Consider the following 22,902-nt stretch of genomic DNA (forward strand, 5'->3'; position numbering starts at 1 on the left):
CTCTCTGTCTCTCTCTCTCAAAAATAAAAAAAATAAAAATACACAGACCACTTGTTAAGCATCTGTTACCTACTGAGCATTAGCGATCCCGAGATGTCGCGCGGACTCACTTCCACCAGCCACCTGCCTGGTGGAGAAGAAGCACGGCATGCCGAAAACACGTTCTGAGAATAGAGAGGTGTAGTGTAACCCCGCTGATGGTTTTCTCTTTCTCATAATGCAAGCGCCCGACCTAAGCTTTAATTGGCACAGCATCCGCTTCCAAGAGGGTTATGACTAGATAAAGACTAGATGAAGTCAGCCACATGACTGGATAAAAAGCCAGGCTGCCTTCTTTTGCTCGAGCTCCTCTGGTTTAGAGGTCTTGGTTTCGATAACTAACCCTTTGGGCTGCTTGTTTTTCCTCTTTTAGCACTTAAAAAAAATTTTTTTTTAACGTTTATTCATTTTTGAGAGAGAGAGACAGAGCATGAGCAGGGGAGGGGCAGAGAGAGAGGGAGGCACAGAATCGGAAACAGGCTCCGGGCTCTGAGCTGTCAGCACAGAGCCTGATACGGGACTTGAACCAGCAAACTGTGAGATCATGACCTGAGCTGAAATCAGACACCCAACTGACTGAGCCACCCAGGTGCCTTAACTTTAAATTCCTGCTTTTATGTTTTAAATTCATCAATAAAGAGTGAGCCTATGAAACCCTTGACCCCAGTAAAAGCGGAAGCCCAGGCCTGTGTGCTCTCTGTTTCTGCCCACGACCTTCCTGTGTGGTGCCAGGTGCGCTATGTCATTTACGGGGCTTATAAGTAATGACCTTTTCTTCCCCCCGAAGTTTCACAATGGTTACTGCCGAAGGGCATCTTGCAATCATAAGAAAAACCACGAAGGCCACCACACTGGTTATTGATAGGCTGAGACCAGCACAAAACCACAGTATGGAGACATTAATTTCACAGGATGAAAATGGAGAGGAGGGTGGAAGTGGTGATTTTAACTTTCAGCTAATGTTTATCGAGTGCCTGCTATGTTCCGGAAACTGTTTCAGGCACTGGGGATACCTCAGTGAAAAGAATAGAAACCCTTGCCCTCATGGTGCTTACATTCTAGTGAAGAAAGCAAAGAAAACAGACAAGTAACTTATATAGTATATTAGATAGTGAGAAATGCTACAAAGTGAATAAGTTCTAGAGATCTGCGTTACAACATGGTGCCTATAGTTAACAATACAGTGTCATGGCTTAAAAACTTGTTAAGAGGGTTAATCTCATGCTGAGATGCCAAGTGTTCTTAACACACACGTGTGCACACATAGGCACAAGAAATCTTTTGGAGGTGATAGATATGTTTATTACCTTGATTGTGGGAATGGTATCATGGGTATATGCCTATGTCCAAACTCACTAAAATGTATACACTGACTACATGCCATTTTTTGTGTATTAAATATATCTCCAAATAGCTGAAAAAAAAAAAAAAAGAAGTGCTAAGGACAAAAATAAAGCAGGGAATATATGCGGGAAGTGGCAATTAAAAAAATTTTTTTTAATGTTTATTTATTTTTGAGAGAGAGAGAGAGAGAGAGAGAGAAAGCACAGGTGTGGGAGGGGGAGAGAGAGAAGGAGACACAGAATCCAAAGCAGGCTCCAGGTCTGAGCTGTCAGCACAAAGCCAACGCAGGGCTCAAACTCACGGACCGCAAGATCATGACCTAAGCCAAAGTCGGACGTTTAACTGACTGAGCCACCCAGGTGCCTCTAAAAACATTTTTTTAAGAACAAACTATCGGAAAGAGAAATTAAGAAAACAGCTCCATTTATAATAGCATCAAAAAGAATAAAAATAGGAATACATTTAACAAGGTGGTAAAAGATGTTTACAGTGAAACTCTAGGAGATACGTATCAATATAATGCAACAGTATTCAGCCACCACAAAGAAGGAAATCCTGCCTTTTATATCAGTGTGGCTAGAACTTGAGGGCATTAGGCTAATTGAAATAAGTCAAACAGAGAAGGGTACATTGTGTATTCACTCACTTATGTAGGATCTAGGAAACCCTGAATTTGTAGAGACAGAGTAGATTGGTGGTTGCCAGGAGCTGGGAAGTGGGGGAAATGGGTGACAGAGGACAAAGGGTCTGAAGTTCTGGTGATAACATGAAAGTCAGGAGCGTGAAGAGAGGACGCGTTTGGGGATGGGGTGGGGGTGTGTATTACTTTCCTAGGGCTTCCATAATAAAGTCAAATGGATGACTTTGAACGACAAATTTATTGTAGGGCCATACTCTCTCCGAAACTGGTAGCGGAGAATCCTTTCTTGCCTCTTCTAGCTTCTGGTGTTTGCCGGCAATTCTTGGCGTTCCTGGTCTTACCAATGCATCACTGCAGTCCCTGACTCCATGTCGCATGGTCATCTACCCTTGATGTGTCTTCACATCATAGGTGACTCTATGTCCAACTTTCTCTCTTCTTACAAGGACAGTAGTCATATCGGATTATGGGCCCACCATAGTCCAGTATGACCTTCGCTAATTTATATCCGCAATGATTCAATTTCCAAATAAGGTCACCTTCGGAGGGACCGGGGGTTAAAACTTCCACAAATCTTTTTGGGGGACACAACTGAACACATAAAAGGGTGGCAGTCTACTTGAGGGTGAAGTGCCCTATTTACCCAGTGTTGATTGTAACTGGCGCTCAGGGGGGCCTGCTACTGGAGGTCTCTCTGTGCTTCGTAGGCAGTGCTCTCAGAAATGGAGAATGTGTCGTCATGGTGGGAGGAGGGAGGAAGGAGACGAGTTTCTTCACCCCCTTTAAAACAGGGTCTATGTCGGGGTGCCTGGGTGGCTCAGTCGGTTAAGCATCTGAGTTCGGCTCAGGTCATGATCTCATGGTTTGTGAGTTCAAGCCCCACATAGGACTCTGTGCTGACAGTGTGGAGCCTTCCTGGGATTCGCTCTCTCCCTCCCTCTCTCTCTGCCCCTGCCCCCCTCTCAAAATAAATAAATACATAAAAAAATAAATAAAACAGGGTCTAGGTCGAATGCTGTCACTCCCAGGATAGAGGGGGTGGGTGTTAGGTGGGGTGGAGGAAGGACCATCTAGAATCAAGGACTCTGGGAGGGTTAGAAAGCACACCCTGCCACACACCAGGCTTGGGAAGAGGGTTGGCAGGAGAGCGTTGTCCTGTCTTCCTCCACAGTCATGAATATTCTTCCCCTGCTCACCTGTGTGCAGAGTGTGAAGCGCGATCCCAGACTGTGGTGGAGGGAAACGGGGTACGCTAATCACATGGATTGTTGCAGTGGGTTAATAGGCCTTTTAGTCAAGTGCCAGCTCTCACTGCAGCGGCTCATTATTTTACTGATCTGGTCTAATTAGCCATTGCCCTTCACTTGGGCCCAGTGTAGAAAGGGTGAATGGAAGGCAGGAGGGATGCATTTTTAATAAGGGCACCAGAAAATGGCTTTAATAGAGTGACTCGGGCTTTGACTATTTTCAGGATGACAAATCCTGGTTCTTTGGAGGTTGATTTAATTTTTGGAAGTGCTCAAATGTCATGAGGCACTCTCTGTGAGCGATTAGACCAGAACTGGAGAGGCATTTGCACTAGAAGGAGGCCCAGCACGTGTGGCTGGTGGCTCAGTGCAAATGAAAGGGTTTGTTAGGGGTTGCGTCCTCAAGGGAAGGCTTGACAGGCCCAAGGGCCTGGGTCAGGACACCCAGGGCCTCTTGGCGTTCCAGCGGATGGCTTTGCTCCCCACCTCCTCCCGGGCCCGCCCCACAGAGCACAGGCACACAGCATGTTGGATGCTTCAGTTTAATCGTTCTGGGCTGCAAGCATGTTTAAGGCTTTGAGTCCAGGGGCCCCGTTCTTTTCAAATTCTTAGACTCAACTTAGAAGAAAGGAACTGGGAGCAAATTTCTTCAGTTTTTCTGCTAATTCAACTCCACCTAGAAGAAAGCAGAGGTGAGAATGAGGCTCACAGGCCCCAGGCCCCAGCTCCACCCTGTCCATCCTCCTCAACTCCCTCTTCTGCTTTGCAACTTCACCCAGCCCCTGGACAGCTTTGCGTGGGAGTCAGAGGGATGGAAGGTGGATTCGCCAGAGCCTCAGGGACCCCCCCCCCCCCCCCCCCGCTCCTTCCCCATCTGGGCAGGCTCCGCCGTGGGAAGGCTGGCGCCGAGACCCAGGGGCAATCTGGCATCAGGCAACCCTGTGGTTTGAGTGTGTGTGAGAAATTGGGGACGTTTGAAGACAACAGGAGGGAAGGTTCAGTGGGGAGGGGCTGTGGCAGTTCCAGGTCTCTGGGCAAGGGGGTCCTGACCCACCTCCTGCCCCTGGATGATGAGTGGTGAGTATTCCTGTTCCCACAAGGCTCTGCCTTGGGATATACTCACGTTCATAAAGTTTTCCTTCACGCAGTTTTTTTCTTGCTTCTTGAAAGCCTTGTTCTGCTACCAAGCTACCTTTGCTCACCAGGAGTTCTAATTTCGGAGCAGAAGAATCACATTAGCAGAAAAGTCCCATCATTTCGAGAAAACTCCCCCCTCCCCCTCCTGCCCCTCACCAGACATTGTTCCTACACAAACCCCTAAAGTGAAGAAGTTTTGCTGAGGGGCCCAGCTTCTTCTCTTAGGAAGGTGCATGGGCCAGGAAAGAAACCATGGAGGGTGCAGGCAGCAAAATCTATTGCGGAAGCTGTGTGAGTGGGTACAGTGTGAGCCCCTGCTTGCGACTTTACGGTCAGGGGAATGAGTATGTCTGCTTCTCCCTGGACTCGTCTCTGTGGGAGGAAGTGTCATGGAGGCCTGCCACCAGAGATTCCTCTGGGTTGTCATCTGGCGTAGAGACAGAGACTTACTCAGTGGGTTTAATCCTTCTTTACTTGTGGTGGCGCTGTTTGGCTCCTGGGGTGTCTCTTGGGGTGGAACAGTTTCCGCTGGAGATGTAGTCACTTCAGGTTCAGCTGCAAACACGCCAATTTGTTGCTTTTAGCAAAGTCAAATGGTTTCTAGTTTTGCAACGAGTGGCAGGGCCCAGGATACCTAGTACGTGCTGGGGGCCAGGCTACGGAGATGATACGATTTCTACACACAAGTGCCTGTGAGGGACTGAACGTTTATGCCCCCCTCCAAATTCGTATATTGAAATCCTACCCCTCAATATGATGGTCTTAGGAGGTGGGGCCTATGATGTAATTGGGTCATGAGGGTGGAGCTCTTATGAATGGGATTAATGTCTTTATAAAAGAGACCCCAGGGCTCTTTCTGCCATGTGAGGATGTGGTGAAAACTCAGCAGTCTGTAATCTGGAAGAGGGTCCTTACTAGAACCTGATCATGCTGGCACCTTGATCTTGGATTTCCAGCCTCCAGAATTGTGGGAAATAAATGTCTGTTGTTTAAGCCATCCAGTCTGTGGTGATTTGCTGTACAGCCCGGATGGACTAAGACAGTGCCTCTTGGATGGCGGGGTTGGAGGGCAGGGTTGCATGCTTCTAATGGGCAGGGTTGGGGAGGTATTTGGGCTAGGATATGGGGGGAATCAAGGAGCTAGTCAGAGCGACGCTGGGTCTTGAAAGCAGGCTTTTGGCAGGGAGGATATTCTAAAGGGGCTTCCTTGGGGGCAGGAAGTCAGTCAGTCAGCCAGAGTTCTGGGGAAGGTGTGTATAAGGATAGGAATGGAGAATGCAAACAAGTTCAATTTAGTTGATGTGGGCTTTACATGAAGGAGAAGCATGGAAAACCAGGATGCAAATGGTGTCTGAAGCTGGATATTGGGCAACTTGCTAAGGAGTTGGGAGTTACAGGAAGTGTGTGTAGGTGAAGGTATTAATACCGCATGGGTATCATTTCCCTTATCACTCAACCTCATCTTTTTCTCCCTTTTACCCATAACAAACCCTTTCCCCATTCTTCCTACTGATCTTGCCTGCCTGGGTTGTCCCATTTCATCCTTAGCCTTGTTGCACCCCAATCCATGCTCCTCTTGTTACCACCAAGAGCAGGACCCACCCCCACCCCCCATTCCTCTTCCAGCCTCCACCCACATCCCTGGCTGTTAGACCCTCCCCTTGAGCACAGGGACTGGAGGGACAGAAGGACTCACTGGCCACAGTCCCCGGAGTAGCCTCGGTGGGATCAGAGGGGGCATCTTCTGCAGTGGAAGAAAGAGGTGACAGTAAGGACTGAACCCGACCCATCTGAGCCATCCTACCTCCCATTCTGTATCCTCAGCTCTAAGGAGAGTTCATGGACACAGGGAGACACGTTTCCCTATTGGTGAAATGTGCCCTTCTGCCTCATCAGTAGACCCACCAAGCACTCTGTCTGGTGTTTAACCCCTCCTACAGTTGTTTGAAGCAGGTTCTCCCGGGAGAAGTGTAATATGCTCTGAAAACTGCCCTCCTCCAGATCGCTTCTGGCCTATGAGGGTGCCGTGAGATTCGCGCCAGGGAATTGGCTGTGGTTGGAGGCGCTCAGGCTCCTCTGTGGCTGAGGGGGACAGTGCAGGGGCCATGGGGCCATGCATGAGTGATTTCTGGGATTGGACTCCAGCCCTCCTTGTCTCTGTCCTTTCAACACAATGTTTATGCAAAGTGCTCTGCTAAGTGGAGGGGGTTCAGTGCTGAAGAAGGTGGAAAGACCCTGCCCTGACCCAGCTTACATTCCATGACATAATTATTGAGTCACCGTGTGACGGTGCTGGAGGGGTAAGTGCGGAGTGGTGTGATAACAGCACGCAGGGTCTAATTTTTCCTACATGTTCATGGAAGGCTTTTTTGAGGAATTGATATCTGAACTGAGATTTGACAGATGAGAAAGCATTGGCCAGGTGACATTCTGGATTGGCTGGAGGAAAGAGACAAGGAGAGGAAAAGAATTCCAGGCAGAAAGAAGAGCAAGAAGGAAGGCCCCAGTGTTCGAGGAGCAGCTGGGTTGTCCTGGCACGAATAGCGCTTTTCTTTCTTTTTTTTTTGCTCTTCTCAGGAAGAGGCATCCAGAGACACAAGGCCATGGGCAGGGCCCATTGCTTGGCAAATGGACCATGGGCTAGATTTCAGCCCCCTCCATCCCCTGCCTGGCACCCCTGTGCAGGGGACAACCTGCACCTCTATGTGGTGGCCCAGAAGGCCTGTAAGGAGGCCAGGGTGGCTGGAGCATAGTGGATAAAGGAAGGTGTGTGAGGGGATGGGCTGGAGAGCAGACAGCGCCAGGGGGTTCCTGGCTCCCTGACCAATGCGGGTAAAGAGCCTATGGGCAGAGAACTGGGGGCAGGAGTCACTTGCAGGAACAGGAGGAGCCAGGACAGCACTGGGAGAGAAAGAGAAAAATGAAGACCAGAGTTAAGGCTTCCCTGGACTGTCAGGGCTCTGGTGGGGTACAGGGGAGGGACCATACTCACGGGCACAGACCAGGGCCCCAGCCAGAGCTGCCAGGAGGAGGAGAGCTGAGAATCTCATGCCGTGGAGTGAGAAGCAAGTATAACCACAGAATCCTCAGAGGGTCCAGGAATACCAGTGCAGATACTCCTGGGCCCTTTTAAGGATACCGAGGGCCAATGGGAATCAAGTTTGGAGGGGTGTGACTTCCGTGTCCTCCTCCCCTTCTTCCCCAGACTGTCACTTGCTAAGTCAACAAGGGTTATCTGGGGCTGGCTAGTAGCTGGCATCCTTTCCCTACTGACTTCCAGCCATCCTCTTCCTCCCCCCTTCCTTCTCCTTCCTACTTGCCCTCTGGCTCCACATCCTTGGGATCTCAGGGACCAGATGCAGAGCAAATTTTGTTTGGGGAGATTCTAGAATGTGTCTGTTGATGGTATTAATAGGACTGGCGTCTCCCCCAGGAGGAGGTTGGGTGTTTGTAAGATCATGTTGTCTACCTTTTGCCTCGATCTGTACAGGACTCTGTGCAGGGGCTTGAAGGTTTCCCCAGACTATGTGAGCTTCCTTCCCCAGGAGGCCACACTCAGAACATCTGGGGACTAAGTTCATGGTTCCTTTCTCCTCTTGAGGGGACGGGTTTGGAGGCATGAATGACTTCTCTGGAGTTGTCTCCTGCTCTTGAAGTTATTATCTAACCCCTAGGAGGAGCTCCTAACCCTCAGATGGACCCCTGTCAACCTCTATCATCGGGCCCAACTGATGGGAGCCCCTGTTTCTCAGAGGATCTTCTGATTACAGGACAATGGTGGTTCACTGAAGTTGGAACTCGGTTCTTCCTTCAAGTGGGGAGCTGACCCATGGTGTGAACAACCCAGAGAAGCAGATAATTGTGTTTGACTTGGGATTTCTTCCTTCCTTGAGCTGGCATTCAAAAGGCCTGGATCTTGAGTTCTGGCTTTGGCATATACACAGGATGGTACATTGCTATATACTGAAGACCTTAGGGTTTTCATCTGTCGTCTGGGAGTTACAGCTGCTATGTACAAAACTGTGATGGAAATTAAGTGAGATAATACATGGCAAAGCATTTTTTCAACAATAAAATTCTATGCAGATGTGTGGGATACTTGTAGTTTGCAGAAGGCTCATCTTTCTGGGTAGGTTTGGTTCAGGCTGGTGCTGAATGCCAAATAGAATGGGGTGAAGGAGACACAGGAGATGGTTGAAGGGGTGGTGGGTGGCGAATAGGGTTCTGTATACAAGTTTGTGACTCTCATTTGCTTGGTGTTGGCTTTTGCCAGGCCCTGGGTGGTGCTGCAGCTTTCTGCCTCAAGGCTGTTCTGAAGATTGGTGTGGAGAGGGGGTATCAGGAAGTTTATAACATAAGGGTGCTTGGGTGCTTGGGTTCAGAGCATTAGTCTCCTCATAAGATAAAGGAAGAGAAAACTGATGGAGTGGGACATCACAGGCATGAGGGGTGGGTCCTTTGGGGCCGTCCTTAATCTAGGTTTCACCCATCCTTAACCTGCAGGTAAGATGACAATGACATTCAGGAGGTTGATCTGCTCCAGTCATGTCGAGTAGGAACTGGGTTTAAAGCAACTGCTCACCCACTAACTCCCTGTGTGATTTGATACTTAAAATTTATCTGGCATTTAATGATAGCCAGTAGGTGAAGAAGAGGGGTGCATTGAATTAATGCAGGGGCAAGACTTAGCATTAACTACCCATCTAAGGGTCCAGGCCTGGAAGCCTTGAAGATGGTGGTGGCTTTAACTTGATGGGGAGATCTTGAGGAGCAGGAGACAGTTTTCACTGCATCAGTGCCCTGGTATGTGTGTGTGTATGTGGGTGCATGTGTGTGTGTCCATGTGTACGTTATAGTAGGAGAGGCTGTGCCTCTAGATCCCAACGGTCTCCATGAGCACATCAAAAAAAACAACAGGAGCAAACCATGATATTTGCCCAAGTTTTTCTAAGAGGAAATTAGAACTTTGGCATCAACACTAGAGCTGTCACAGAGCAAGGTCTCTCCAAATGTCACTGCTCAGCCCTTTTCCTCTCCTAATTCTCCTCTTGGCTTCATGAATTAAAGAGGCAGGTATTGACATAAATGTGGGTGAGATGGAAGGTAGGGAACTTAGTTCCATAGAAAATTTTCAGTATTTTATAACAGGGCCCAGGAGAAATGTTACGCCAAATTATAGGGCCTGGGAAAGAATTGGATATGTATCTTAAAGAAGAGAGATGCACCTCATGTATCTGGGTGAAGAGCTGTCTTCTGTGATGTCTTGTCTTCTAAGGTATCTGACCTCCATGATAACTCTGTCAGTTGCCAAGGTGTCTTTTCTCATTCGTTATTCTCCTGGTTATTCTCTATTCATAGTTCTTTGCTTCCTTCCCTGCTTCAGATCTGTTTTCTGACCATCTCTGCACTGGTCTGGAAGGATGACCTTTATGGGGTGCACCACCTGGGCTCTCTTGCCTTCTAGCTTCTAGTTGAGTTTGGCCAATGGGAGACACTAGTGGGAAGTCAGAATGGGAAGAGAGGTTAAGGCATTCGTTCTTCCTGTTCTCTCCCTGCTTTGGCAAGTGTGGCAGGTAGATACCTTGGTAGATAGACTTCTAAGATGGTGCCCAGCGATCCCCACTTCCTGGTATCTATGACGTTGTGTAATACCCATTCTGGATCTAGTGATTCACTTCTGACAAATGGGAAATGGAAAAAGTGATAGGATATCATTTCTGAGATTAGGTTATAAAAGACTATGACTTTTGTCCTGCTTATATGTATAATACCTCTCTCTTTCTGAGTCTTCTCAGCTTGCTTGCCCGGATGAAGAGAGCTTCCATAGCATGAGCTGCTCTGTGGAGCGGTCCAGGTGGCAAGGAACTGAGGGCTGCCTTAGTCTGCAGTTCAACAGTCCATGAGAAACTGAATCCTGCCAACAATCATGTGATTGAGTTTGGAAGTGGGTCCTTTTGTAGTTGAGTCTTGAGGTGACTGCAGTTTTGATGATATCTTTATACCTTGTCAGAGATTCTGAGCAGAGGACCCAGCTAGGCTACATCTGGACTCCTGGTTCACAGCAATCGTGAAGTAAGAAATGATGTTATTTGAAGTTGCTAGTTTTGGAATAATTTGTTATGAATCCACCAATTATTAATACAGCATGGAGTAACAGTGGCTGTGTTCCTCTATGACAATAGCTTGTCTGGTGACACTGGTTCCACAGCTCCATTTCCTAACTGGTGTCAGGGAATGCTATTTCCTCTCCCTTCAGTGTTAGGGATGGTAACGGCTTTCTGCTGCTGTGAGTCCTTACTCGTACCTCTGTAAATAAATTTTTTTTTCATTAAAAGGTCTCTTAAAAAAACTTTCTGATCATGCCATAGGTTTTCTGCCAGGACCCTGAGTGATACGTTCCACCCTGTCTGACCCATGCTGAATGTCTCCTCCTTGTTCCCCTTCTCCTGTGTGTTAAACCCTGTCCTGGGGTTAGAGGGTTAGAAGACACTCTAAAGGAGAAAGTGACCCAGACTCTTGGGGTAGATAGTTCACACATTCAAGACACAGACTTAAGCTGTGTATATGAGGGGTATCTTACCCTGATTGCTGCAATTCACATGGCTGATCTTCTCTGCCAAGCTCTTATGGGCTGGCCCAAATTGCTACACTCTCCTAATGTCCTTGATCATTCATCTGTTCGTGGGGGAGGTGTGAAGACAAAGCAATGAGTAGAATTATTTTAAAGACTCTTATTCTACTTATTTAACAAACATACAACATATAATATGTGCCAAGCAAGCACTGTTCTCAGAGCTTTATAAATTTTATCTCATTTAATCCGCATAACAACCCAATGAGATGGGTACTGTTAATACTCTCACTTTACATATGGGGGAACTAAAGTAAAGGCAGGTTAAAGGACTGGCCCATGATCACATAGCTAGTATGGGGCAGAGCTGGTTTTAGACATGGGCTTTCTGGCTCCAGAGTCTTTGCTATCAACCACAACTCTATGCTTGAATATGAAATCTATTTTATAGTAAACATTAGGCCTCTATAACACTGTTTCTCTAGTCTTAACCAATTAGTACTTGTAATAATCAGCGTCCTTTAGGGAAAATAGAGCTAATTGCGCGCGTGCCCGCATGCACGTGTGTGTGTGTGTGTGTGTGTGTGTGTGTATGTGTGTGTGTGTATTATTTTAAGGAATTGGCTCATATGATTATGGAGGCTGGAAAGTCCAAGATCTGTAGTTCATGTCTGAAGGCTACTGCTGGCAGAATTCCCTCTTGCTCAGGGGAGGTCAGTGTTTTGTTCTATCAGACCTTCACCTGATTACATGAGGGTCACCCATATTCTGAAGGGCAATCCACCGAACTCAAAGTCCACTGATTTAACTATTAATCTCACTCAAACTGCCCCCTCACAGAAACATCCATAATGATGTTTGACCACATAGCTGCTCACTGTGGCCAGGTCAAGGTGATACATAAAATGAACCATTACAGTATCTTTCAACATTTTGATTTTGGAAGGTTTAGTGGACATCAAGTAGGGCCTAGAGGGAAAAATACATCCTCTGCAACTTTAGGAAGCTTTTTCCAGACCTTAATATGAAGGACCCTTTTTTCTGTTTCTGGTTTCACAGGTGAAGTGGCGAGCTCCAGGGAGCCACAGGGAGTCATAAAGAACAAAGAGCCAGCCCTTCTGCCTATGGTCTAAGCCAAAAGAATTCTCATGGCTCCCATGTGATCCAGGGACTTGGAGTCAAAGGTCAGGGTTAAGAGTTGCAAATGTCAGTGCATCCAGGAGTCAGGCAGGTAACATAGATGAGCCAGGCAGGCCAGATATAAGGCAGACAACAGTGCAATGATGAATGAGAAGTGTCCCTCCACCTCAGGGTTAGGGAGTCAGAAGTGTTAGAACTGGAGCCAATTGGGGTGTGCCTGGGGCCTCTAAAGTGATCAGTTGCCCCTCCCTCAAGCTGATTGTTGCCAGACATTCAACTTCAAGAGAAACTGGAGATCTGGATTTCCATGTGAAACCTCCTGATTTTATTTCCCCTCCTCCTCCTTCTCCTCCTCTTTCCCCTCCTCCTCCTCCTCCTCCTTCTCCTTTTACATTTTCTGTAGTATTTTTACTTTTTATTTTGAAATAACTTCAGACTTACAGGGAATTTGCAAAAATAGTACCAAGAATCTTCACATGCTCTTCCTAGGTCCACTGGGAACTGGAGTCCAGAAATGTTAACATTTAATCATGCTTGCTTTATCATTCTTTGTGTCTCCTTCTGTGTGTTTTCCTGAATTTTTGGAGAATTGGAGCTGAATGTTTAGTAGACATGACAGAAGACCCCTTCAGAACTGAGTGTTTAGTTCTTGACTATTTCCATGATGGCAGATCCTGGTCCTTGTGGGTTAATTTTATCTTTGGAAACAACAGTTAATTGACTAGCTGGGATTTGGTGTTTTCTTTTTTTGCAAACAGTGCTTCCAAATATGTCAAATCTCCCTTTCCCATTTTTAGTGACATATTTAAGCAGATTCTACCTTTTTTAGTGTCTTTTGGTTAAGAGTCCTTCCAGTTTAAAACTTTCCCTCCTTTTCTTCCCCGGCAGACACTTAACTGGAGAGACACGAAGGGGGAAAGGGGTCAGGTTCTGTATCTCAGGGAGGTGCGACAGGATAGGCAGAGATCGTCTAAGGTGACTGGTCCCTGTTAATGGAGGGAGAGGTCCTGGTCTTCTGGCTTGGTCTCCATTTATCTGCTCTTCTAGGGACTTCCACTGATGTAGGGTGTGATGGTCTCCAGGTGGACGGTGTTCAGATTCACCCCAGCTCCTGCCATTGCTGTGGAACCCCTCAAAAAGTGACAATTCCTCTGGGGCCCTGTGAGTGACTGACAACTCGACCTTGTCACCAGGTGCTGCCTCCTTTCTCCTGGCCTGGAACCTCCTGTACAGACTCTTGGCCCTTGACCACTTTTCTAAATGCATTCATGAGAGCAACGGGAATTTCTAAGTTCTCTCCCTTGCCCTCCAAAGGCTTCAGGAGACTGAGGTGGGAGTGTGTTCTTACATCTCTTCTATGGTCTACCATGAAACACTTCCTGCCTCCAGAAGTTTCAGATGGCAATCAGGCACCACTTTTGTGGTTCACTCTGCCACAACTTCTGCCACAGGGACACCAACATTCATGCTGATCATCTTCCTGCTAGATCCTTGCAGTTAAGTGTGGCCATGAGACTGAGTTCTTGCCAACAGCCTGTATCACTTACTAGTGTAGCCCAGACAAACCTTCAAGCAATCTTGTGGGATCCTTCCACATTTGGGTGGTTGGAATGGTGAAGAAGATGACAGAATGACCTCAATGCCAAAGCAATTGCCAGCCCGAATCCCTAAATGATTACATGGAGAGGACTGACTCCTGCCCCCTTCCCTCAAATCTGGTACATGAGAAAGATGTACCATTGTGTTTGAACCATTATACTTTGGGTTATTATTTATAGTAGTGTAGCCTTCAATAACATATTCTTGCCACCTGGGGACACAGGCTCTCCCCAGAGCTGTCTTACTGTGCTCCAGTCTGGGCTATCCGGGTCAGCCTAGAGTGAGCATCCATTCAGAGGGGAGTACCAGTCTCCTTTTGGACTAGAACCTCCAATCTATGAGTGATTCCCACAGCCCCTTACTTGACTTGGAGGAGGGAAGGAGCATCTCCCTCGTTCTTCCATGGAGCATTCAAGAAAAATCTCTGGTAGGAGCACTGCATTACCCACAGAGCAAGTGACTCTGATGATTCCATTTTTTCCTATTCCATAGGCATGGAATGCTAGCCCAGGGGTAGATTCGGGTTGGGTGGCTTTTCTAACTCTTGGTAAGTCTCAGGGTGGGGAGCAGAGTGGTGTAATGCTCCCGGTATCAGAAGTTCTCCATGGAATGTAGGCTATTCGTGGCCTGTGGCTTCCAGGTGTGGGCCTAGGGCCAATTCTGGGGCTGTGGAAAAAGTCTCAGTCAACGTTCTGATGCATAGTAAAATGTCACTGGGCAGGGAAATTGAGGAATAAAAGGAAAACCAATTTGGGAGGCTCAGCTCCTGCAGACATGGATGAGGGGGCAGGTATGAGTGAACGAACTCTCTGGGGTCTCTGCTCTCTGGGAAGCTCAGTCTGGAAGCTATTGTTCAGGATGAAGAGCCAGGGTGCTTATGATGCCTCATGGGGGGGCCTCTCTATCCTGGGGACACCTGACTAGGCTTTTCACCACCCCTCTCTTTAAAGAAAGCACATACATATTCTAAGTTTGATGCTTTCAGCTTAATAGTGGTTTTATTTTTAATTTAATTAAAAAAAATTTTTTTTTTAGGTTTTATGCTACTGTCTTGAAGCCTGCGTGCTTCTGGGAATCATTTCTTAGCTTCTCATTACAGTTTTGGCTGCAAGTTGGGTTTATCCTTAAACAATTTTTTTTAAAACATTTATTCACTTTTGAGAGACAAAGTGCAAGCTGGGGAGGGGCACAGAAAGAGGGAGACAAAGAATCCAAAACAGGATCCAGGCTCTGAGCTGTCAGGACAGAGCCCAATGTGGGGTTCGAGCCCACGAACTGTGAGATCATGACCTGAACCAAAGTTGGATGCTTAAATGACTGAGCCACCCAGGTGCCCCTATCCTTAATATCATGGATGACATCATATAGGATAGCTATAGAAAAATGAGAAAAGGAGGGGGAAAGACAGAGGGAGAGAGAGTTGAGGATGGAGAGGAAAGAGTGGGAAAGAAGAGAATATGAATGTGGTCCAGACCCCAGCTCCACCATGTCCATTCTCCTCAACTCAGTCTTCTGCTTTCCAACCTCACCTAGCCCCTGGAGGGCCTTGCACGGGAGTCAAGGGTAGATTCACCAGAGCCCAAGAGACCTGCCTTTCTCCACCTGGGCAGGCTCTGCAGTGGGAAGGCTGGAGCTGACACCCCAGGGGCAATCTGGTATCAGGTGACCATAGTGGTTTGTATGTGGATGAAAAATTGGAGATCTTTAAAGGCACAGCAAGAGTGAAGGTTCAGTGGGGAGGCACTGTGGTGGTTCCAGGACTCACGTGTGGGGTGGGATTGGGTACATGGCTTTGGAGGAGGGATGGGGATGCTGATACTGGGGCCCACAAGGTCCCACTCTTCTTGGGACACACTCACCTTCACCATTGTTTTTTAGAGCTTTAATTGTATGCAGTGCTGGCTTTGCGAGTTCCTTAATAGCATCTTCTTCCTTTTGGCCATTTTCTAGGACAGATAGTAATTCAGGGCAGAAGAGTGGTTTTATTGTAAGAGAACCCCCAACCCCCACCCTAGGCACCTTGGGGACCCCTAAAGTGAAGTGGTTTTGCTGAGGAAGCCATCTGCTCTCTCACGGGAAAGGTGGTAGGTGGGTATACACAGCAAATATTACCACCCCAGTGATTCTGTGTGTGGGAGCAGGTAGGAACCAACCCCTGCCCCCCCCCCCTCCCCGTCCAAGGCTGGATCTATAGCATCATTGATGTCTTTGGTGTCCTTTTGGTTAACCCCAGGGCTTCTGCATTTGTCTTTTCAGCTGTTGATGCCTTCTGGGCTGCTGCAAGAGGTGGAGAGGGTAAAAGGAACAAGAGCGCCCTCCTCACCCCCAGTGGTGGTGTTTATCCCCTCCAGGCCTTACTCTTTCACAGGCCTTTTCAGCTCTGGTCTTTTCCTGCTGTCTCCTGTTCTTTCATGGACTTTTCCTCCAGTGGATTATGATTCAGAGAGAAGAAAAGACCAGTTGGCTCTTAAAAGAGAATGCCCCCTTCTCACCACCACCCCCCACCGCCCCTCACCACTGGTTTTCATCCCCTAAACCAGCCTCCTAGTGTGGAGAGGTTTTGCTCAGGGGACTAACTTCTCCCTCATGAGAATGCGAGTGGGCCACACAGAAAATGCCACACAGAGCAAGATACTCTGTGACAGACTAGAGTGTGGGTGCGGGTGTGGGAGGGATGGAGCTCAGCTGGAAAGAAGAAGCTTGTATTATAGGCTTTCAGGGACCTGGAGGAACTCTTAGTGGGGATGGGGGGCAGGCTTTGGAGAACGGCTGGGATTGGAAGCATGCTAGGCCTGGACAAGTGAGGGGTTAGAGAGTTATCCAGGAAAAGGGAAGTCATTCACTTTGCCTGATATGGAAGACGCAAGAGGTAGAGTCTGGGGAAATTAAATTTGAGAGGTAGGCTGGATCCAGATCATGGGCACCATGAGCATCAGGCCAGGAAACGGGAGTTACGTGGTGGGATACGGGGAACCTCAAGAAAGGTTTTGAATGGCAGTGTTGCTGAGGATGGGACATGATGAAGACTTCTGACAACCCCCCACCATGTTGTCTTCCTCCTGCTAGTCAAGACGAACTTTCCTATCTTTTCCATTTCCCTCCTTCACTTCTGGCAGGGATGACCTTTTCCTCCCCTGGGCTCTATCTTGTTCTGGTACATAATTTTCTTTTTCAGGAAGTCTCTCCTCTCCCTGGCTCCTAGAGGTGGGTATCCCCAAACTTTTGCCCTGAATGCCTCTTCTACTTCTCTTCTTTCATCTACTCACACCCCTCCTCATTAACCCTCTCACCCAGGGCTGGGGCAGGTAGGAGAGGAAGGACTCATAAGTTCACCGATCCTGGGGCAGAGGCAGCCTTTGTGTCACTGGCAAAGGAGGGAGGAGTGGCCATGTCAGGTGGGTAAGCCAGATCCAACTGGGGCTCCCTGAAGTTCCAAGACCTCTAATCACAGGAGCATGGGTGTGGACAGATGGGAAAGAAATGTCTGCCACACAGGGTCTACCAGAAATGCTTTTTAATATCTCAACCAAACCTGTCTTTCTGTTATCTTCCCCCAAAGACCTAGGCTAACTTATAACATCTCTGTTAGAATGGAATCATTTTCTGACTTTCTTCTATACCTTGTTGGATGTCTGAGTTTCTTAATTAAAATGGAAGGGGCATGACCTGGTTGTAGTGATGGGGCAGGATGGGTTCTGATTTTTATCAGCCCTCCATTCCATCATTCTTTCAACAACATAAATGAGGCACATATTAGGTACTAGATATTGTGTTAGAAGTTGAGGATATAGCTTTGAGGAAGATAGATAGTCTTTGCTTGGGGAAGCTGACAGTCCGTTGGGGATTTGGATGAATTAACATAATTACATGAAAAATGATTTAATTACATTCATGATGGTGGTAGGAAGGAGGGATACAGGAGGTAATAACATGGGTAATAGGGAATTAAACTGTTCTGGGACTTCAGTGAGGCTGCTCTGAGGAAATCCATCCATAGTCATGAAGAGGTAAAGGGGCAAGCATTTGAAGATTGGATAGGAGGCGTTGACAGTGGGCGGGTAAAAGAATGGGGTGGGGGATGGGCAAGCAGCTATATGAGAGCCTGGGCAGGTGGCAAAGGTAAGCTCATTGGTGGAGAAAAAGAATTCCATAGTAGCTAGAGAAGAACGGGCAAACCAGAGACCGGACTGTAGAGCCAGGCAGGTGCCAGAGGGTGCGTTGCTTCCTTTCATTAGTGGGCACAGGCCCTTGTGTGGTGAACCTGGTGGCAGGCAGGAGAGACGGAGAGACACACTTGGGAGAACTGCCTTGCTGAGGAGGGGAAGGGAGGAGGGGAGGCAGGGCCCACCTTAGGGGGGCTATAAGGATGGGTGCAGGGGAAAGGCCATGCTCATGGGCATAGACCAGGACCCCAGCCAGAGCTGCCAGGAAGAGGAGAGCTGTAAACCTCATGCTTCCATGTGCCAGAGTAGGTATACCACAGAGTTCTTGGAGGTCCTGGGAGCTAGTGTGGGCATACTGTCTCTCCGGGCCTCTTTTAATGATGATAGGGACCAAGGGGAGCCAGTCTTCCAGTGGTGTGCTCTCTGTTTCCTCTCTTCTCCCACCTCAGAGCCACCTGTTAAGTCAACAAGGGCTGGCTGGGACTGGCCAGTGGCCGCCTTCACTGTAGGTCAGTCCTGGACATCAGCCTTGGGGCCAGCACAAGCCTGACTGGCATCCAAACATCTTCTGCCTGCTTCTCCCCTCACCATCCTACCTATCACCTGGGCTGCCATCTCTGGTGATATCTGGGTCCTAAGAGAGGCCGTGAGAGCTTTCTGAGGAGGGGACTTTGGCAGGAGGGCTGTGCCCAGAAATGTCTCTGTCACAGGGAAGTGGCCATGTGACCCAGGAGGTCAGACTCAGCCTCCTCAGGAGATGATGGAGTGGCTGGGGCTTCCCTGGGGTTGGGCCAAGTCCATCCCAGGAGGCTGCCTCCAGGACATATTGAGGCCCCTCCTCACTAAGGCCTGGAGATGCTGGGATCTTCTCTGAGGCTCTCCATACGGTAACCAGTTTCTCAGTCTCTGTAGATGTCACCAAAGTGACTTCAGTTCCAGCTAATCATTCTCAACTCCAGAAAGGTCTCTGGGTAAATTAGTAGGAGGACGTAGTCTCTTCTGGGCTTGTCCTTCAGCTGGGGAGGATGGCCAGTAGTATGGATAATCCAGATTAGTGAAGAATCCAAAAGTGCCCTCTTCACCTCGCAATCCCTTCCTGTGGACTTGTGTTTGGTTGGGATGACAGAGCCAGCCCTGGAGATATGGGTTTGTGACTTGACTTTGTAATTTATTAGCTGTGTGGCCTCGGGAGAGGCAATCACTTGCCCCACTTCAGTTGTTTTTCATTCAATGATTGGAAATCATAGTCATCATCCTGTGGTATAATTAATCATAATTATCCATTATTGAGGAATATCTATGTCAAGATTGGCCATCTCCCTCCTCCATCTGTTCTCAGGCCCAAGCTGGGGAGCTGAGGATAACATGAAAACTAGGGTTTCGATCAAACCAGTGCTGCTGGGCACTGCTGGGTCCAGACAGGCAAAGGTGAGTGGGTTGTGGTGTTGTCTTGAGGGACACACAGTGGGCGAGGGCCTCACTTGGCATACAATGACAATTGGCATAAGTGGTAGTAGGAGTCATCACGCCCTGGAAGAGAAGGCATGCCCCTCCTAGTCCACAGGGTTAGAGGTGGGGTTCTCTATTTAGTAACTGACTGACTTTGGCATGCCACATAGTCTCGGACTCTGTCTCAGCAGTGTGCAGAACCATCCAGGACACTTGTGAAGTTCAGCGGGAAAAGTTGAGATGTGTAGAAGGAGAGAGGCTTCTCCCTGAGCTCTGGATGTGCCCACCTCACCTCAGGAACCCATTTTGTACAGCACCCCGTTCTCTCCTGCTTAGTTCACTGTGATCCTCTCTTGGCTTTCTCTTTTCAATATACAGACAGACATCTTAAAAAGAAACAAATAGGGGAGCCTGAGTGGCTCAGTCAGTTAAGTGTCTGACTTTGGCTCAGGTCGTGGTCTCACGGTTTGTGAGTTTGGGCCCCGTGTCAGGCTCTGTGCTGACAGCTCAGAGCCTAGAACTTCTTTGGATTCTGTGTCTTCCTCTCTCACAGCCCTCCCCTGCTCGCGCTCTGTCTCTGTCTCCAAAAATAAATAAATGTTAAAAAAGTTTTAATATGAAAAAATAAAGTGTTTGTGTTATCCCTTTCTGACTTCTTTCCAACCCGTTTACAAGCAAGCTTTTGAAAAAAACTACCTCAACATTCTTGTTTTACTTTATGTTCCCATCGCCCCATAATGTTCTCACTACCATCCCCGGGACAGAAACAATCCTTATCAAGGTGCTCAGATACGATCTCCACTTCCCAGCCTGTGGGCTTGCGACACAGCTGACCCTTTACCTTGTGATATGCTGGGATGCTCTCTCTCTCTCTCTCTCTCTCCCTCTCCTTTCCTCTCTTTTTTGGCGACCCTTTACTCCCTGACTCACCTTTCCTTGCCCCTTCACTGCCCTCCAGTATTCTATTCTTAGCCCTTTCCCCCTTTCCCTAGAGTCACAATTATTACTTCCACATCCACATTCCAGCTCTGATCCATCACCCGGATGTTAATACCCACCAACAAATGAGCAGTTACAGGACCTACTGGAAACCTATCAAACCCTACAAGCTGCAAACTGGTCTCGTCCAGCTTCCCCCCATCCCCTGCTCATCCTCTCCCACTGTTTTCTGTTCAGACAGCACGACATTCACCCAGCAATCTAACTAGACATCTGAGAGGAATTTCACATTTTTCCTTCTCCCAGACCACCTATGTCACAAGGTCATTGACACCCATCACGTCTCCCTCTTTACATGCTGCCTTTTTGTCATTGCCAGGGCTCCACCATTTCTCATCTCCACTAAAGACACAGTCCCATCACTGGCTTTCCCTCTGATAGTCTCAGCTTCCGGTCTACTGGCTGTCTAGTGATTTCTAATAGGCGAGCCTGGGTGAGTTCATGTGTCCTTTCATGAGGGTCTCCTGTCTCTCTCTTCAGTGCCGACCCCTCCTCACTCCCTCATCTGGACTCTGCTTCAGTCATGTCACATTTCTTTCAATCTCTTGCATAAATTTTGTTTTTTCTAGCTTCTGCCTCTTTACGTGTTTTCCTCTGCCTACTCTCTTTAATGCCCTCCTACATCTAGATGGCTTGGCTTCTTTCTATTCATCCTCCAAGATTCAGACCAGGAATACCCTCTTCCCGGAAGTTTCCTTGGCATTCTTGTCCTCCTTCCTCTCCCTACCCAGTTAGGTCAGAGCTCTGGGCTGTGTGCTCTTATTGGTTCCTTGTGCTTCCTTCTCTCTTTGCATCAATCAGCCCGTCCCCAGGTTATCTGCACAGAGCTAGGTCTCCCACACCAGACTTCAAGCTGTGTGGTGCCGGGACCATGTTTAACTTGTCTTTGTATTCACAGCCTGAATCAAGATGCCTTAACGCAGTAAGAAGGCAGTATTTTTTTTTTTTTTTTTTTTTTTTTTTGATGAAGTGAGACTAAATGTGTGAAGCCACATGCCTTCAGAATTTGGGCTGAAGGCATGTGGAGCTAGTGGACTATGTTTAGATTAATCTTTTGGAAACTGGGAATTTCACTTATATACCCAGTCCCTTGAGGTATGCTTTGCTGTGGTATCTGTGGGGTTTATTAAGGGAACCTAGGCTGATAGCTCCCTCTGTCTTGCAAAGTGGGCTTGTGCCTGTAGTGTGGAAATCTGGTGATTCAGGCCATAGAATCTTCCTTGAGTCTGGAAAGAAAGCTTGCATGTTCTCAGAAGTGTGGAGGGTCTCTATGGGGTTCCATGGCAAAGAGGGCCGGCACTGGGTTTGGAATTCCTAAGTGGTCCGTGGTGGGACCCCCCGAGGAAGGGCCCTGGGGACAGGCTATGATATGGGGAACATTCGGCTTGACAGAGAATGGTGCTACTGTGTTTAACTGATGGCTTCCAGAAGAGTCTTCAGAAGGAAAGGTCAGGTAGTTCCTGCAGTCCAGGGTGGGAATAAAGTTGGGAGTCAGGGAGTCAAGTCTCATATCAAAGTGGGAGGCACGGCGGGGAGGAGCGGGGAGACCTCAGAGGAAGGTAGGCAGGGGCTCCAGTTCTTCTGCAGATACCGGACACTGGCATCAGAGAGGTCAGTGTGACAGGGTTTCTACCCTTGTGGAGCTCACAGTCCAGGCCTGGTAATAAAATTAAACTAACGAATTTGATGTTGATATGGCCTATAGTGAGGAGTGCCAGGAAGAAGAAAAAGAAAAATGAAGGTCTAAGGAGGAAAAAAATGAAGGTCTAAACCTGCTGAGGGAAGAGTAGAAATGTTAGAGGAAATACCCAGAGGTATTATGGACAAGAGAGTGAGGGATAGGAGGTGCTACATTCCTGGAGATCTGAAACCTAGCGTAGGAGAGAGTCCGAGATGGGAGGGCCTCGCGTGGGGTGAGATTCCAGTTGTAGCAGAGCACAGGGGTGTGTGTGAGGGTATGTGGTGTGGGTGTATGTAGTTGTATGCGTGTGGTGTGTGGTGTGGGTATACGTGTGGTGTATGTGTGTGTAAATGGTATGTGTGTGGTATGTCGTGTCTGGTGAATGGTGTATATGTATGTGATGTATATATATGCGTGTTTATGTGTGGTGTGTGTTATTTGTGTTTGTGGTTGAGTATGTGTAGTTCTACGTGTGGTGTATGTGAGTGCCTGTGGTGTGCGTGTGGTATGCTGTCTGGCGTGTTTGTGTGTGGTGTGTGTGTATGTGTGTGTGTACCTGTGTGTGGGTGTGTAGTGTGTATTTGAGTGGAAGGTATGTGTAGGCAGAGGAGGATACTTTCTTCCCATTTCAAAAGTCATCTTGACAGTTCATTACACAGCCAACAGGAACCGTTGTTGGCTATTTGCACAAGTCTTTTCCAGGAGGAAATCAGCCCTCGGGGTGCTGGAATCAGCGCTGCCTATGGCAGTCTCTGCACCACACCCCTGCCTCCTTGACTCTCCAAGTTTCTGGGCCTCAGGAATTAAAGGGGCAAGTACTCCCAGGAATGGTGGTGAGGGGTCAGAGGTCTGAATGGTAAAGAGTTTTTTTTTTTTCTCATTAATTCAAAACA

General features: G+C 48.0%; 1 protein-coding gene and 1 long non-coding RNA gene across 2 annotated transcripts in view; one reads left to right on the forward strand and one right to left on the reverse strand.

Moving 5' to 3' along the window:
• The window catches only part of LOC109501616, a 36,000-nt gene that overhangs the window by 7,573 nt on the left and 5,525 nt on the right, over nucleotides 1-22,902 (forward strand). The window contains exon 3 of the long non-coding RNA XR_002743902.2: nucleotides 12,038-12,162. This is a non-coding gene — a long non-coding RNA (uncharacterized LOC109501616). The remainder of the gene's footprint in view (nucleotides 1-12,037; nucleotides 12,163-22,902) is intronic.
• Nucleotides 3,799-7,504, reverse strand: LACRT (lacritin). The gene is made up of 5 exons (XM_006933768.4): nucleotides 7,400-7,504; nucleotides 6,104-6,151; nucleotides 4,858-4,962; nucleotides 4,394-4,480; nucleotides 3,799-3,946 (listed from the first exon to the last, which is right to left on the reverse strand). Exons 1-5 carry the CDS (start codon nucleotides 7,455-7,457, stop codon nucleotides 3,885-3,887), a joined length of 360 nt encoding a protein of 119 aa, XP_006933830.1. The 5' UTR covers nucleotides 7,458-7,504; the 3' UTR covers nucleotides 3,799-3,884.

This window comes from Felis catus, chromosome B4 (genome assembly GCF_018350175.1).
Source record: "Felis catus isolate Fca126 chromosome B4, F.catus_Fca126_mat1.0, whole genome shotgun sequence".
NCBI classification, from domain to species: Eukaryota; Metazoa; Chordata; class Mammalia; order Carnivora; family Felidae; genus Felis; species Felis catus.